The sequence below is a fragment of the Mustela putorius genome, unplaced genomic scaffold, assembly GCF_011764305.1.
Source record: "Mustela putorius furo isolate JIRA1106 unplaced genomic scaffold, ASM1176430v1.1 tig00003853_pilon_pilon_pilon, whole genome shotgun sequence".
NCBI lineage: Eukaryota > Metazoa > Chordata > Mammalia > Carnivora > Mustelidae > Mustela > Mustela putorius.
Window position 1 is genome coordinate 21,557,280 of NW_025422005.1, and position 16,747 is coordinate 21,574,026.

General features: G+C 55.4%; 1 protein-coding gene across 7 annotated transcripts in view; it reads left to right on the forward strand.

Moving 5' to 3' along the window:
• Positions 1-2,087: 2,087 nt before the first annotated feature.
• Positions 2,088-16,747, forward strand: part of PTPRU (protein tyrosine phosphatase receptor type U) — a 77,130-nt gene continuing 62,470 nt past the window's right edge. For all 7 annotated transcript variants that reach the window (XM_004740969.3, XM_045064076.1, XM_045064074.1 and 4 more), the window contains exon 1: positions 2,088-2,281. In XM_004740969.3, the coding sequence (XP_004741026.1) occupies positions 2,209-2,281 (73 nt within the window). In that variant the 5' untranslated portion in view covers positions 2,088-2,208. The remainder of the gene's footprint in view (positions 2,282-16,747) is intronic.

A 16,747-nucleotide genomic window follows, 5' to 3' on the forward strand; every position in this document is an offset into this window, starting at 1 on the left:
GCAATAATCTCTTCCCCCCTCACTGTTTCTCCCTCCATTTCTCTGGTATATCTCTGTCCCAAATACAGAAGCCGTGGTTTATCACTATCTCATGTACCAGAGAATTTGCTTTCATGGCTGTTTATTGTTCTTGTTTTCCCACTGGAATGTAAACTCCATGAGGGTAGGAATTTTTGTCTGTTTTAGAACTCCACCTTGGCTTATAGGAATTGTTGAAAAAACGAATCACTATCTGGTATTTGTTAATTCGCTCCAGATGGGAGGCAGTTCTCAGCCTCCACTCAAGTTAAGCCAGATGGTCTTGATTCAGATCCTGGTGCCCACTACATACTGATGCACAACCTTGAAAAAGTCACCTCTCTGTACTGCAATTTCCTCAACTATGTAATGGGAGTAAAAATTAATAGTGGTGAGGATTAAATGAGTCTATGTGGGTAAAGTACATAGAAGGTGTCTGGACATAGTAATGGGCAACAAGTTTGGCAACATTGTACTGGGTAGAGCCCCAAATATACTTAACCTGTGTAGCCAGAGGTAGACAAGGACCAAGGAGAGTTAGTGATGGAGGCAGACTTTATGGCATGAAAAGGAATAATTTTCTAAAAACCAGCATTGTAAGGAGAAATAGATGAATTCACTACCATAGTTAGAGATTTCAACACTCCTCTGCCAGAAATGGACAGAATCAGTGGGCAATCAGTACGGATGTAGTTGAACTCAACACCACCATCAGTCGTAGACATCCATGGACTATGCCATCCAATAACAGCAGAATACACATTCCTCTCAAGCTCATGTAGGATATTCACCAAGATAGACCACATTCTGGCTCTAAAACACACCTTAACTTTAAAAGACCAGACTCGTACAATGTTTGCCCTCAGACCACAGTGGAATTAAACCAGAAATCAATAACAGAAAGGTAGCTGGAACACTCTGAATGAGTTGGAGATTAAATAACACATGGATCAGGGGCACCTGGATGACTTTGTTGAGTGTCCGATTCTTGGTTTTGGCTCAGGTCATGATTTTAGGGTTGTGAGGTCAAGCTCCTTATTAGGCTCTGCACTCAGTGTAGAGTCTGCTTGAGATTCTCTCCCTTCCTCTCCCCCTGCCCCTCCCCGCTGCAAGTGCACCCTCTCTCTCTCTCTCTTAAATAAATAAATAAATCCTTAAAAAAACCCCAAATAGATCAAAGAAGAAATGCTAAGAAATAAAAAAAAATTTAAACTCAATGAGAATGAAAACACAACTTATAAAAATTTCTGGGATGCATCAAAAGCAGTGCTTAGAGGGAAATTTATAGCACTGAATGAAAACATTAGAAAGGAAGAAAAATCTAAAATCAATCAGCTAAGCTTCCACCTCAGGAAACTAGAAAAAGGAGAGCAAATTAAATACAAAGGAAGCAGAAGAAAAAAAATTAGAGGAATCAATGGAATTGAAAACAGGAAATAGGAAGAGAAAAATAAGCTCCACCAAAAGCTGGTTCTTTGAAAAGATCAATCAATAAATAAGCCTCTCATCAGGCTAAGAAAAGAACAGAGGACATAATTTACTAATAGCAGGAATGAAAGAGGGGACATCACTACAGATCCCATGGATATTAAAAGGATAATAAAAGAATATTATGGACAACTTTAAAAGCCAGCGTTTCCAAAGACCCAACCATTTGGTTTCAGTAGGTGATGAGCACTCTGTCCTTGAAGGTATGCATGAATGTGCATTTGGAGGGGTCTCGATAAGAGGGAATGCAAGCATCAAAGGGGACAGAGAAGCAGAGTGTCTTTGGGTCTTCTGTCCCCGAGAGCGCAATGCCAGAGCTAAGTGTGGGCAGCGAGAATGCTGGCTTGAGAAAGTCGGTGCTGGGTGAGTGTGGAGGCGGTGGGCCTCAGGGCCCGGCCCGGACCGAGGTGGGGTTTGGGGGTTGGTTTGCGGGAATGGGGGAGGGGCGCGCCTGGGCAGTCGGATACCGGACCGGTTGCAGCGCGAGCGGCTGCCAGCAGGGGGCGCCGCGAGACCGCGGAACCCGGGGCCGGGCCTGACGTCAGCGCCCCGCTTGCTTGGGCTCCCGCTCTGGACTCGGCGCCAGTCCCGCTCCGCGCCGCGCCGCTTCGCTCCGGCTCCGGCTCGCCTCCGGCTGGGCTCGGCTGGGGCTCTGGCGGCGGCACCTCCTGCGCCCGGCCCCGGGGCAGGCGGCGGCGCACCATGGTCCGCGCCCAGGCTCTAGTCCTGGCGCTCACCTTCCAGCTCTGCGCTCCTGAGACCGAGACTCCGGCAGGTAAGCGCGCGTCGGTCCGACCGAGCTTGCCCCGCGGAGCCCCCGGGGCCCATGGCGTAGCTCTCAAGAAAGTGTAAGTGTTAGGTGACCCGGCGTTCCGAGCCTGCTCCCTGTGTGTGTCTGAGTGTTGGATGTGCGACCGCGGGCTCAGGGTGTTGTGTGTCCGTGAATGTTGTGTGTCCGTGAGTTATGTGTGCATGGAAAGGTACTGTGTGTGTTGTGCGTCTACGAGTGTGTTGGGGTGAATGTTGTGTTCGTCGAGGCATTGGGTGTGCGCTGTCTTGTGCGCCTGCCAGTGAGTAGTGTTTGTGCGGCCAGTAGATTGTGTGTGTGCATCTGAGTTTGGTTCTGTGGCCGGAGTTGTGTCTGCGAATGTGTTGCATTTGTTTGCATTTTGTATGTCGTGGCAGGTAGTGCTGCCTGTTATGTGTCCGCGAATGTGCTGTGTGTTTGTGTTATGCGTGTGACCGGGAGTGCTCTGTGGATTGTGCCCGCGTGTGGATCGGGGAACGCGTGTGTGGTGTGTGTGCTTGTGAGGTCCATGTACGTGTGTGAAGGCGTGGGAACGGGTCCGGAACGTGTGTGTCCGTGCACTGTGTGCGCGATGTGTACGTGTGGGAGTGTCTGGGATTGGTGGTGTGCGCCGCCGGGGGTTGCGTGGGTCCGAGTGAATGCCAAGTGTGCCGGGAATGCGTGTGTAGGAGCGTGTCTGGAGCGGATGTGAGTGTGTGAGTGTGTCCGTGCGTGCTGGCTGCGTGTCCAGGAATGTTGCGAGTGTGGTGCGCGCCTGGGCGGTGGCTGAGTGTGTGCCTGGGGCCCGGGGCCGCCCGAGGGGGCGGTGTCTGGATGTGTGTGTGTGTGTGTGTGTGTGTGTGCCCCGCGTGTGTGCGTATGTGGCGCGCGGGCCCGGAACAAGTTGTCGCGGCGGCGCCCCCTCCCCTCCCGGGTCGGGCCGGGCCTGAAGCTCGGGAGGGAGGAAGGGGGCCCCGGAACCGCCGACTCCGACATGTCGGGCTGTTTGTTGTTTCGCAAGTTCTGCGCGGCGCTGGCGGCCGGCAGCTCCGAGGCGGCGCTGGGGCCGCGGGGCGCCCGGGCTGTTGGCGGGTTGGGCCGGGCGCGGGAGGCGGGCACCGGGGGCCGGCGGGCGGGTGCTGCTGCGGGGCTCCGCCGTGGCTGCACCCGGCGGGCGGTGGATGGGGGTGGGGGGCGCGGCGGGCGCTGTGGCCGGGCGGGGCTGCGACGTCCGGGCGCGGGCAGGGCCTGGCCTTGGGGCGCAGGACGGCGCCCCCTCCCGTGGCGGGCAGGAGGCACCGCGGACACTTGGGTCTCCTGGGACACTCCCTTGGCCGACTCCGCAACTTTGTGCGGCCTCTCGGCCGGTCCGGACCGCGGTGTGTGTGAGTGTGTACGTGAGTCTCCGTGTTTCTGTACGCTGTGCGATCGCGCGGTGTGTGTGTGTGTGTGTGTGTGTGTGTGTATGTGTGTGTGTGTGTGTTCGCGGATCTGAATGTGCGTATCCGGAGCTTGTGTCTGTGTGTCCGTGTGTGCCGTGAACCGTGTGTCGGCTGTGTTCGTGTGTCGGCTGTGTGCGTGTGTCTGACTCCCCCGCCCCCCCTTCCTTCCTTGGGGCCTGGGATCCTGGACTGTGGCCCCCTCCAGCGGAGTTGTACTCTACCGGTCCCCTGGGGCAGGGGTGACCCGGTCCCCTCCCGCGGCCTCATCCTCTCAATCTCCACCGTTTGGGTGTCTCCAGCTTGGTACCCAGGGCGCGGAGTAACGGGGAGACGCCCCAAGCAGAGATCAGAGCCAAAGCACGTGCTGGGCCACCTTGGCCCCGGAGAGACTCCCCCTGGCCGCTGGCCTCGGAGAACTGGCCTCCCCGGAGTCGAGTGCCCCGCCCCGCCGCCCCTTCAGGCCTCTCCCGCAGACCTCCTCTTGCTCCCGAAGCCGCTCCTGCTGTTGGCTGGGAGCTGGAGCCTGGCTTCCTCTCCCTCTCCAACCCCTCCCCAGCAACTTTGCTCCTCCCCCACCCTGAGATCAAACCGGAAGATTACTGTGCCCCCCCTCCACTCCTCCCCCCTTGCAAGAACCCTCCTGTGCTCCACCTCTTGCCAGCAGCGGGGAGACTGTTAAGAGCTGAGGTATTGGATGGGAGTGAGACCCTGAGCAAGTTACTTCCATTTCTGGGGTCTTGGTTTCCTCATATGTCTTATGAGTATCATAATAATGGTGCATAGTACTTGGTAGATTGTAAAGTAAGGCTCTATCTGTGAGTGCCAGGGAACAAAAGATGGTTTTGAGGACTGTTACAGAGCCCCAGAAACTGTGATTTGAAGCCAGGGGGGGGCCTGGGTTCAAATTCTACCTCTGCCACTTGCTGTCCTTGTGACCTTGGGCAAATTACTTTACTTTAAAGTTCCGGCATCCTTGTAGCTATTACCTTTGGGGCTTCGTTTATAAATAAACACTTTGTAGAAGGGGTACAATCTATCTTTGCCCCCAACCTGCGTAAGATCAGCCCAGCTCCCTGAATGCCTCCTGTATCCCCTGCCCCACCAAAGGTAGGTGTGGGATGTCTAGTAGGCATGCAAATCTGGCCATAATTTATTCCTCTGTGTTCTAGCTCATTTTGTCCTTTTGGTTCCTGGGGTTGTGGACAACAGGAATGAGGGAGAGGCTGCCTAGTGGTTTCAGGTTGGGCCATAAAGGCTTGTCTGAGCAGCTGGATGGAAGGTAACGGATGGAAGGTATTCTCCCTGGGGCTGGGGGGGGGACAGGAGACGCAGCAGGAGTGGTGAGAGTGGCCAGGGTGGTGGGTGCTGAGCTCCTGCCCAGCTCAAGTCTCAGAGAAAATTCAAGGTGGACAACTGCTTGCTTTGAGGCATGCTGCTACTCTTCCATGCCGTCATCTGCTAAGCTAGACTTGTGGGGTGGTTTTTTCCTGCAGGGCTGCGTTAGCTAGAGTTGCTAGGGGTGCCTTGTGCCCTTCCTTCCTCCCGCAGCTCCCTTCTGTCCTCCAAGCTGTGCTTTCCCCTAGAGCTTTCTAATTCCACCTCTTCTCCTGGTGAACTTCTGTTCTTCCTTCAGGTCTCAGCTCAGGCATCATCTCCTCCCTGAAGCCTTCCTTGGTTACTTACTCCCTGTTCTAGCTCAGGGAGAGTGGGGGTTGATGAGATTTTTTTCACAGCATTGTAATTATTGTAATTACAGTTTATTGGTCCTTTCTCCCTTACAGACCATGAACTCTGTGAGGACAGAGACTGGGTGTTTGGTCACTTCTGAGTCCTTAATGTCTGGTTCAAGTTCTGGCCCACCAGCACTGAATACATGTGGCAAGAAAGAATGAATGAGGTCCAGTGGGTCAAGTTCTGAGCTGGAGAAGCCAGATGGGGGCGCACTGACTCCACTGAAAGTAGAGATTAAAGAATTCGGTTTTTCCTCCAGGAATCTGGAAAATTCTGCCGGGGGATGGTGTTGTGTGTGGAAAGGCCACGTACAGAGTCATCTGGGAGCTGTGAGTTGGGGAGGTTGAGTCCCTGGAAGAGACTGAAGAGATAGGTCTCCGGCCTGTCATTCCCCCCACTCTCCAGCTTCCAATTCTGCCTCCAACCCCGCCCCCCAGCAGCTGGCAGGCTGTCCTGCCCCCAGGCTCAGCCTTTGTGCTGGAGGCCTCGGCAGGTGGTGCGAGGCTTGGAATCCCAACCGTCAGTTGGAGCTGTGCGTCCTGGGAGGAGGGAGGGCAGGCCCTGCATCAGGAGGGGGAGACTCCCTCAGTTCTCTGTCCCAGATCCTGGAATAAGCAGGTGGGGTCGAAGCCTTTGTGCCAACAGCTTGTGAGCTCCAGGGAGGGGAGCAGGGCTGCTCCCTGTAGTGACCCCTGCAGGTGGGGTTATGGGAGTCTGGCTGAGGGGTGTGCAGGTGTGATCCAGGGCAGTCAGAATGAGATGAGGGCTGTGTATGTGTGTGATTGTATGATTGCAGCCTGGCACACAGGACATATGTATGGCTTGTCAAGGTGTCTGGCCATCTGGTTACCCTGTGGCAGGATCTGAGTTTGGAATAGGGAGGTGACCAGCTGTTTGGATCCCTGGAGAGCCTGCTGCTAGGGTGTCTTGGTATCTAAGTGTCAAATTCCTGGAGTTTGGGTGCAGACCTCTTTGGGTGGGTGGCATCTTAGTATCCAGATGGTCCCTAGACCAGGCTGTGGGAGGATGGTCCAGTGTCTCTGGATCTGGAGGTGGGTGTACTCAGGTGTCCGTCAGTCCTCAGGTTCATGGGCGCTCAAGTACGGGAGTGTCTCTGTGTTGTGTCCACATGTGGGGCTGTCTGAGTACTTGGATGTCTGGGTGTGGGGTTCCCAAGTGTCTGGATATTGGACTGTGGGGTATCTGTGTTCCCCAACAGGGAGCCCATGCATTAGAGTATCCAGGTGTGCATGAGTCTGGGTGTGGGGTGCCCTGTAGTCGGAGTTTCTGTCTCCAGGAATGGGGTGTGCATGTGTTGGGTAGAGAGTGTCCTGGTGACTGTGTATAGCTTTGTAGCAGGGCCTCTGCCACTCAGCTTCTGACACCCTTTTCCTTGGGGGGTTGCCGCCCCAATCTCCCTTCAGACCCCAAGTATAAGAGCTTCTGTGAAGGCCCCCTAATGCTTCTGCTTCTCCGTAGTCAGTCTAGAGCTGATGCTCAGTAGAACTTCCTGCAAATAGAACTTCTCACAATGATGGAAATGTTTTCTACCTGCCCTTTCCAATATGGTGGCCACTTACTCACATGTGGTTATTAAATGTAAATTGGTTAGAATCCATGAAAATACAAACCACTGCCTCAGTGACACTTGCCACATCTCAAGTCCTCAAGAATCTCGTGTTGCTAGTGGCTATTGCATTGGTCGGTGCAGGAACAGACGTTTGTATCAGGGCAGAAAGTCCTATGGACAGGGCTGTCCTGGAGGTGTGAGGCCTGGACACTTCTGGGGGTGGAAGTGGTCTGATAGAACCACCACTCAGCAGCCATTGAAGAAGGTTTTGTTGAGTCCATGTTCCCTTCCTCCTAGCCCATCATTTCTTGCCTGGACTATTGCAGTAGTCCTCCTTGGTCCGCATTCTGTGGTCAACTCTCCAGCACTTCCAGGACTTTGTACATGGTTCGTGCCCTCTCAGTGTTTGCATTGATGTGAACCCTGGGGTACACAAGGAAGGCTTGGAGCAGGTGGAGGGTGGAGCTGGGCTTCAGAGGGCAGTCACAGATGGGGGCCAGTATGCTCCCTGGACTTGGTCCGGGCAGGATGGCCATTGCCTGAAGAATGGCTAGGGGAGGACTTCTGACACGGACAGTGTAGAAGACGCTGTTGCTGGCTGGCTCAGGAAGTCTTGGGGGCAGATTTCCAGGACGCAGATCCCAGGACTTAGTGGAGGATCAGAAGGATGTGGAAAGCAAGGACTCGGAAGGGTCCCTGAGGTTTTGGAATAGAGTGTAGAAGCTGGGTGGAAGGATTGGGATGGGGAAATTGGGAAGGGGTATGTTTGGGGATATTTGATGACTAAGATCACATTTGGGGGCAGAGTAACATCTGGGGCATGGGGGACAACTAGGGATGAAGATATATCTGGAGGCTGGGGACAGCTGGGGCCGAGGGGACAGACAGGTGGTGTTGGGGGAACAGCCGAGGGTCGGGGTTCAGATGGAGGATGGAGAGAACAGTGGGGCATGGGGCAGTTGGGGGATAAGGGGTGACAACTGGGGGCATCTGGGTGGCTCAGTTGGTTAAGCATCCGACTCTTGATTTTGGCTCAGGTCAGGATCTCAGGGTCATGAGATCAAGCCCTGCATGGGTCCCTGCACTGGGTATGGAGCCTGCTTAAGAGTCTCTCTCTCTTGGGGCGCCTGGGTGGCTCAGTTAAAGCCTCTGCCTTTGGCTCAGGTCAGGATCTCAGGGTCATGAGATCAAGCCCTGCATGGGTCTCCGCACTGGGTATGGAGCCTGCTTAAGAGTCTCTCTCTCTTGGGGCGCCTGGGTGGCTCAGTGGGTTAAAGCCTCTGCCTTTGGCTCAGGTCATGATCTCAGGGTCCTGAGATCGAGCCCCACATCAGGCTCTCTGCTCAGCAGGGAGCTTGCTTTCCCCTCTCTCTGCCTGCCTCTCTGCCTACTTGTGATTTCTGTCAAATTAACAAATAAAATCTTAAAAAAAAAAAAAAAAAGAGTCTCTCTCTCTCACTCTCCCTCTGCTTCCCCTGCGCCTCCCCCCCACCCGCCCCGCCACAAGCATGCACATTCTTTCTCTCTCTTTGGAAAAAAAAAAAAAAAAAGAGGTGACAACTGGGAGGTGTCAGAAAGTTATGTGGACCACAAGGAGAGATGGGTCTCAGCTGAAAGAGTGGGGGATACGCTGCTCAGAATGCGTATATATGTGTGTCTGCATGTGTGGACATGTACACCCTTGTGGTTGTGCGTGTGTGTAAACATGTGCTTTACCTCCAGCGTGGTTAAGGGCACGGGCTCTGGGTCCTAACGCGAGCCCCACCACTACTAGCTGTGTAACACCTGGGCAGGTTACTTGACCTTCCTGGGTCTTTAGTGCTCTCATCTGTGACATCGGGTAATTATTTAACACACTGCACGGAGTTGCCATGAGGATGTATTTTATACACGTAGGTATGTAGTTAGAATGGGGCCTGCTACCTAGTCAGCACTGCGTTAAGTACCAACAGTTATTAAGCCTGTGAGTGTATGTGCGTGGGCATCCTATGTGCTCAGAAAAGTTTGTTTTTGGCTTCTGATGAAGTCCAGGCCCTGGAGGAGGTCGAGGTGAGGACGGCAGCAGCGACCAGCCAGGTTGGTTGCATCTGGCTCGCCTCTCACCTCCTCCCCGCTGTTCTTCACCCCACTTCCTGCTCACCCTGTACCAGGGCTTATAGTCCAAAAGGTCCCCCTCTCTGTCTCTGCCCTGTCCTGCCCTGCACCGCCCTGCCCTGGGCTGGGGGCCAGGGGACGTGCTTTGATTGCCCAAAAGCTTTTCAGCAGAATCAGAATTCATTGTCTGCCTGCCAGCACTTTGGGGCCCTGCTCGGATAGAAATACCTGGACCATGTGCTCAGTTCTGGCCGCCTGTCCAGCAATGGCTTCATCCCGTGCCCTTGGAGAGTCACTGGGGTGGAAGATGTTGGGGTCAGGGGACGGGGTGGAAGGAAGTCCCCAGGGCAGATGAGGCCTCAGCAGCCAAGCCGTGGATTAGCCAGCTCAGACTGGCATCGCTGGAGGCACAGGGTTTTCCAGGAGTCTGGGCGTCCCTTGCTGTCCAGTGTGTCACCGCATGCGCGACCTCCCCGTGTGGCATTGGCTGTATGCCGTGTTTCTGCGTAACTGCACTGCATCACGGCGCTGGCCCACTGTGGGCGGATGCTCTCTGGGGTTCCTGGGCCCATGGTGTCCTGGCACTATGCCGCATCTCAGCCCTGCCCCGCGTGACTGTGCTGGGATCCTGTGTTGTATTGGCTATGTGGACACTCCCGTGGGTCCGTGCCCTCCACCTCCACCTCTGCCATGTCTTCCTGTCCCACACCGCCACCCTGCATGTGTGGACTCTCTAGGGATCTGGGGCTAGCTCCCAGCATTCGGCCACTGTGCAGTGCCAACAGATGGCAGGCTCCGGCCACACTGCCTCTCTGCGTCACGTGCCTCTCTGCACTGCACGATTGCAGTGGGGATCTGCACTGTGTTGGCTACGCGGCTTTTCCTGAGTTTCTGGGCACAGCTGCTCTGCGTCCCACCTTTGCACCCTACCAGCACTGCACGCCTTTGTTGCATGTGACGCTTCAGTCCCACTGCTTTCCTGTACTCCGCTGGATAGGGGCCCTCCGGCCAAGCTCCTCACACGACCCTGCACCATGGCCACCACCATGCTGCCTCTTAGGGAGCCTCAGCCTCTCCTGGGATTCCCGCTGGGGAGTCTGCTTGTGCCCTTTCCCCCAGGTTCCTGTTGGCAGCCGCAGTTGAGCAACCTCTTTGCCACGAGCACCCGCCCTGCTCGCCCCTCTGCCCTGCATTGCGCACTGCTCAGTCTGTGCTCATGCTGTGGCTCGGAGCCGCTTTCTTGGGCTCCAGGACTGGCAGGTTTTGCAGGTAGCACCTTTGCACGGTCTTTAGCATAACATCTGCTCATCTGTGCACGGCACGGGGTAACCACCCTGAGCCCTGAGTACTGCTGGTGCTTACGGCTGGGTTGTGTGCACAACACTGGATTTTAGGACTCCAGAGCCCTTGCCTCTAGTTCACCATTCCGCACGGCATTTCTGTGCCACTTTCTACCCCTGCCCTTGAGTCTACACGTACTCCGTTCCCGGGAACTGTACTGAGTTTGTATTCTGGACGAGGCTGCCGCGCCCAATGGTTCCTTCCGCCCCACACCCCTGTGTCTCTGTACTGTTGTGCACGCCTGCACCAGACACCTGCCTGCAGTGAGAGGTCATGGAACACCAGTGAGGTCCCTGGCCCTGTGTTAGTGTCTGGAGAGGGAGAAGAGCTGGTAGGGCTGGCATTCCTCCGCGCAGCTATCACATGGCACCGAGTGCCAGCCCAGTGGGTCACTGGATGCACTGTCTTGGTGCGCTGTGCCTCTGTGCAGACCTGGGTTGGAGGTGGTCCCTCTGCACTGGTTCCACCATGCCGCACCGGGGGTCAGTACCGGGGTGCATGCACGCCATGTGCTCTGCTCCGCTGTGGTGTATGACCGTGTTCCACCTCTGTAATGGGCAGAGGTGCTGCCCTGTACCTCCGGCACACCACGCTGTGGCACCACACATCTCTCTGTCTCCATGGACCGCAATAAAGGGCAGATTTTCCCACCACCTGGGTTTGTGCCTGGTCCTCTGCCTCTCTGGTCGGCTGCATTGTGTTTTGTGATGATGCAGAGTGTCTGCACTGCAGGGGTCTGTGACCTCTTTGCCCCACGTACCTCTGCATGGCACAGCTCCCTATTCAGCCCTTTGCTTCTGCGGGGTGTCAGGCCCCGCCCCGCCCCTTCCCCTTCTACCACCACCATGGCGGCCCTACCACGAACCTTGGGATTTATGGTGCATGGCGATCAGGGTGACGGGGAGTGTGTCTGGCCTAAGGTCCCCCCACTCTAGTTGGCTTCGTTCTATCCTCAGCTGAGGTGGAAGGATGTTGGCATCACCATGCCCCGTGTTGGCTCCTGGAAGGAGTCCTAGCTCAGATTTTTCTATCTGTGGTCCTGCCTGGATGATCTTCCTGGCTGCGGCCATGCTGAATCCTGGGTGATTAGAAGGTGGTCACCTCTGCCCTTAATTAATTACTCATTGGTTATTCGGGGCCCAGGGAACCTGGGCTGATGTCTGGATGTATCGATCTGGGCAAGAAAAGCAGTGAAATGCACTGGGCCAGGTCTCTGGGTTCAAGTCATGGTGCCTGAGCCTGGGTGGGGTTGGTTGGCGTCAGACTAGTTGGGATCATGGGGTTGGTGAGTCTAGCCACTGCTGGCCATCTGCTATATACACAGGGCTTGGGGATGGGGTTTGGAGGCCAGTCTCTGACCTTAGGAAAGGAGAAGGTGGGGTTAGACGGACCTGACGCTGGAGCTGTAGTTGGGGTAGAGAACACAGGATAGGGCTGGGTTGGGCGAGAATGTCTGTTGGTGAGGCCAGTGTTGGTTCCAGGGTTGGGCTGAGTTACCTAGCATAGGGATGTAGCTTCAGATGATGAAATAGACCAGGGCTGTCACTGGCTTTGTGTTTGGTTTCCCTGGGCCAGGGTTGGGGCTGTGCCTATGACTGGGTATGATCCCAGCCCCTAAACTTGCAGTCTGGCAGTAGAAGTTATGTTTCTTTTGGGGCCACCCTTGGGAACTGGATGGTCTACTGACAAACCAAAGAGAACAAAGATCTCATTGCAAACAATCTCTGTTTACCTAGGGTCCTTCAGAAAATACTGGCGGTGGCTGGAAGCCACAGTTGGCACAGAGCACAGTTCCTTGTCTGGTGGGGAGGAGTCTGGTGCTTACACAGGGGTGCACACACACACACACACACACACACAACTCCCATCTCCCCCACAGCTTATACTCTCCTCCCCTGTAGGCACATGCTTAGCACTGAGTGTGCCCAAATGCTCTGCATGGGGATCTACGCCTGCACACCCCCAACGTCACAGCACAGTGCCTGGGGGACCCACACTCAGAGACCCATGGTTGCCCTCACAAAGCTCTGCCCCGTAGTCTCTCTCTGCCCTCACATTCTTCTTCTTCTTCTTCTTTTTAAGATTTTATTTTACTTATTTATTTGACAGAGAGAGTGAGAGAGCACAAGCAGGGGGAGCAGAAGGCAAGTGAGAAGCAGACTCCAGCTGAGTAGGGAACCTGATGTCAGGACTTGATCCCAGGACCCCGGGATCATGACCTGAGCCGAAGACAGATGCTTAACCATCTGAGCCACCCAGGCGCCCAGCCCTCACATTATTCTTGCTCGCATGCATACTTGCATGAACGGAACCAGAATTCTAGATGTGGAAGTAGTAGCCCTAGAGGTCGCCTGGGTCCCCATTGTCATTTCATAGGTGAGAAAGCAGCAATTCAGAGAGGGCAGGTCACCTGCTGCTGGTCACACAGGGAGTTAGAGTCTCAGTGGGGAATAGATCCAGGTCTCCTTCCTGCCAGCTGGGTGCTCAAATTCTATACCAGGCTGTCACTCTCACAGCCCTGCACACGCGCGCGCACACACACATGTTGACACATGGAAACACGTGCACGTGGAGCTGTGGAGACCCTCCTGCTGGGGAGGCCCCTTTCCCACACTCTGACTCTTCCCGCTGAGGTTGCTTTGCCCCTTCCATCGCCCCATCAGAGCCCAGCCGGATGTGGATAAGCCATCCTCCTGCCTTCCCAAATTGTGGCTGACGGTTGCCTCAGCAACCGCCTGCCAGATTGGGGAGATTAGCTGAGGAATGTAGCTGGGCCAGTTGGAGCTGAGGCTGGGGGAACCGGTGGGGGTCCCGACTTGATTCAGCCCACCCTCTGTGGGAGGCCGGGACAGAGATGGGGTACCCGTGGCAGAGTCTGGTTTTCTCCCTGGCCCTAGTCTGGCTGAGACTGTGTCCCTGAGGCCTGGACTAGGCTGGGGGAAGGGAGCGTGGGGCTGCAGGCGTGCGTGCGTGCATGCATGTGTGTGTGTGTGTGTGTGTGTGTGTGTGTTGCTTCCTCTGGGTGCGACTAGAGTGTGTGCCGTTGGCATCTTGGATGGGGACCTGAGGCTTCTTTCCTCAGCAGTCCCAGACATCTTACTGTGGACCGCATGGGGGCTCTTCCCACCAAGCTCCCTCCAGATCCTGTGCCCTCTGGAGAACACACCTGCCTTCTTCCTGGCATAGAGGTTGTCTCACTGTCTCACCCGAAGCCTGCTCAAATACCTGCTCAGCGTTCCCAATTCTAAATGAGGCCAAACTTCTCACCTGGACACAGAAGGCACTCCCTCCGTGGTCTGGCCTTGACCTTCCTTTCTCTAGCCTTCTCTCCCCTTGCTTGGATCAGGCTGAGCTCTTCCCTAGACGAACTGTGGACTTCCCTGGACTAACTGTGTGTTTATTCCTTGCCCTCCTTTGCTCTGCTCAGATACCCTTCGGCCCATCTCTTCTGGCCAGAATGATGACCATCCTTCCGGGCCCTACTCAGACGCACCCACCTCCAGAAAGTATTTCTCCTGAACCCTCCTTGTGGCCTTGGCCCTTCTCTGCTTTGTCTTATTCCAACACCCCCACTCAGACTGGGAGGTCCCTGAGGGCAGGGCAGAATCTTAATCATCCTTGTGCCTCTAATAGTGTCAGCCTGGGACCTGCTTTGTACTTTCTAGTGGACGAATTTCCTGTGAATGGAACTGAATGAACACATGTGGCTAGCAGAACACTGGGGCCTTATTCTGTCTGGACCTAATCTCCTTGAATAAAGATAGGTGACTTAAATCCCAGCTTCTGGTACTTAGAGCGTGGCCTTGGGCAAGCCGGCTCATCTCTCCATGTCTCATTTTCCATCTGTAAAACAGCAATAATACTAGTACCGACCTTACGAATTACTATGGAGTTTCCTGGGCATGGGTGGCAGTGGCAGCCATCTCATGGTGGTGTTGATGCGTGTGCGTGCGCGTGTCTGGGGCCTGTGTCTGTGTTGACGGAGGCCAGAGGGGGTTCCTGCTACCATTCTTGCTTTGAATCCAAAGTCTGATCTCATTCCTCCCAGGTTGGTGGCCTCCAGCAGGAGTTGGGTCTCTAGCAGGAGCTGGGACTTAGTTTTGGGGCTGTGGATCGTGAGCCATCCAGACTGGAGGGGATAGGGTTTTCCTTAGGACCTAGGAGGCCTGATGGTTCCCACCCCAGAGTGAGCTGCGGAGAATGTGGGGAGAGGGCTCTCACGATGAGCCTGAACCCAGAGGTATTATCCCCTAAGGGCTATAGTTGGAATTGGGCTTGGCCAAGGCTGAGGGCAGACATCCAGGGAGGGGGAGTCATTCTGCTTAAGGGGACACTGTGGAGGGAGAAAGTCAGCCAGGGAGGTTAAGCTGGCTGATATCAGTTGTAAGAATCATTATTTGGCAGGGGTCAGGGAACACGCTGGCCAGGGTAAGCTGGCCTGGGACTGGTCAGGCAATCGGGTGGTCATTCTGGTGGAAGTCAGGTGGTCTGGATGTTGTTGGGGCCGCATGGCCAGGGAGAGTCAGCTGGGGGCCACTCTGGCTGAGTCATCCTGTCTGGGGGTCGCTGACCTGTTGTGGTCTGGGAATCCTGATAGCTCATGTGTCCTGGCTGAGGTTGGACAGGGGGAAGCCAAAGAGCTGGCACTCCTGGACTTGCCCCATGGCCATGGATGGGACATCCTTGGGCAGCTATCTTGTACTTGAACCTGCCTTTTTAAAGGAGTAAGGAAGGGCCTGAGGCCCACCCAGGCTCTAGATCCTGGGCTTCCCTTTCCAGCAATCCCTCTGCCTTAGGGAGGCCTTGGCCAAGAACCGCTGGAGCAGACTGCAGACTCAGCTCAGGCTGAAGGAAGTCAGCGGTCCGCTCCTTCGGGAAGCCCTCCCTGACCATCCCTGTGGGCCATGGCTTCCCTCTGTGCTGCGCTGTGGGTCATTTTCTGGAGGGAGAGTTGCCTTCCCGGCACAGGTTGGGTTAAAATTTCCCTCCCACAGGACACAGGGCATGCTGCTGATTTGGGCTTTTCGCACAAAGAGGCAAAGAGCACAGTCAAGGTCCTGCTCCAGCTCTGGAGAAAGGCTTCTGTTATTTCATCGCATCCACTCGGTGCTAGCCTCATGCCCACATCTCATTGTTTTACACTCTGAGGGGGTGCAGGAAAAGGAACGGGAGACCCCCCCTGACTGTGGCGGGCCCCTGCGTACCCAGCTCCGCTGAGTGTGTCCCTCTCTGCTACTTCAGGTGATCTGCGTGACAACCGAGAGAGGTCCCTGTAGCAGGTGACACAGCAGAGCACCCCAAAGGGGAGTCCCTGATGCGGTGCAGGGGCCTGCCCGGCATGTGGCCCTCAGCCCCCAGTTTCTCTTCCTTCTTTATTTCTCTTCCATTGTCTTCTTCTTTTTTTTTTTTTTAAGATTTTATTTATTTATTTGACAGAGAGAAATCACAAGTAGACGGAGAGGCAGGTAGAGAGAGAGAGAGAGGGAAGCAGGCTCCCCGCTGAGCAGAGAGCCCGATGTGGGACTCGATCCCAGGACCCCGAGATCATGACCTGAGCCGAAGGCAGCGGCTTAACCCACTGAGCCACCCAGGCGCCCCTCTTCCATCGTCTTCTTGAGCCCGGGAAGCAGCTAGGATGCGCTCCTTCTCCTAGTGAAGGAAACACAAGTTCCGCAATCTGATTGATGTGGGTTCGAGTCCTATTCTTTGGCTCTGGTGGGCTCCAGGGGCACCCGTGAAGGGCCATTTCGGGAGAACTTGCATGCGCTAGGCCTGGTGATAGGCACATCCCCAACAACCCCTTGTGCAAAGATGGAAACTGAGGCTTGGAACAGGAGGTGACTTGCCTACAGTCGCAAGGGTTGGCAAATTGCAGAGTCAGGATTCAATCCCAAGTCTGTCTGATGCCACCGCCCGCTCACGTACCTGCCCTGGGATACTGTGCACAGAGCCCTTCATCCCCTGGGGCCTCCGTCATGTCGACTGTCAGATGGGGTGGCTGGCAGGTACCTTGCATGGGGCCTGGCCTGACGTGTCCCTGCTTCCTCACCGCTTGGCCAGGCCTTTTCCCAGGTCCCTGAGGCCTTGGACTGCCCACAACGGGCCCTCTAGCACCGCGGTTTAGGGGGGTGGGCATGGGAACCAGTTTGCAGTGTCTTCCCCCCCCCAGTGGCGTTCTGACATTTACTAGGTGCCTGACTCAGGGCTCTGATGAGCTGAGAACCATGGACCTCATTACCAGGCAGAGGACTCACATCGGATCCTACCCCGCCTTCT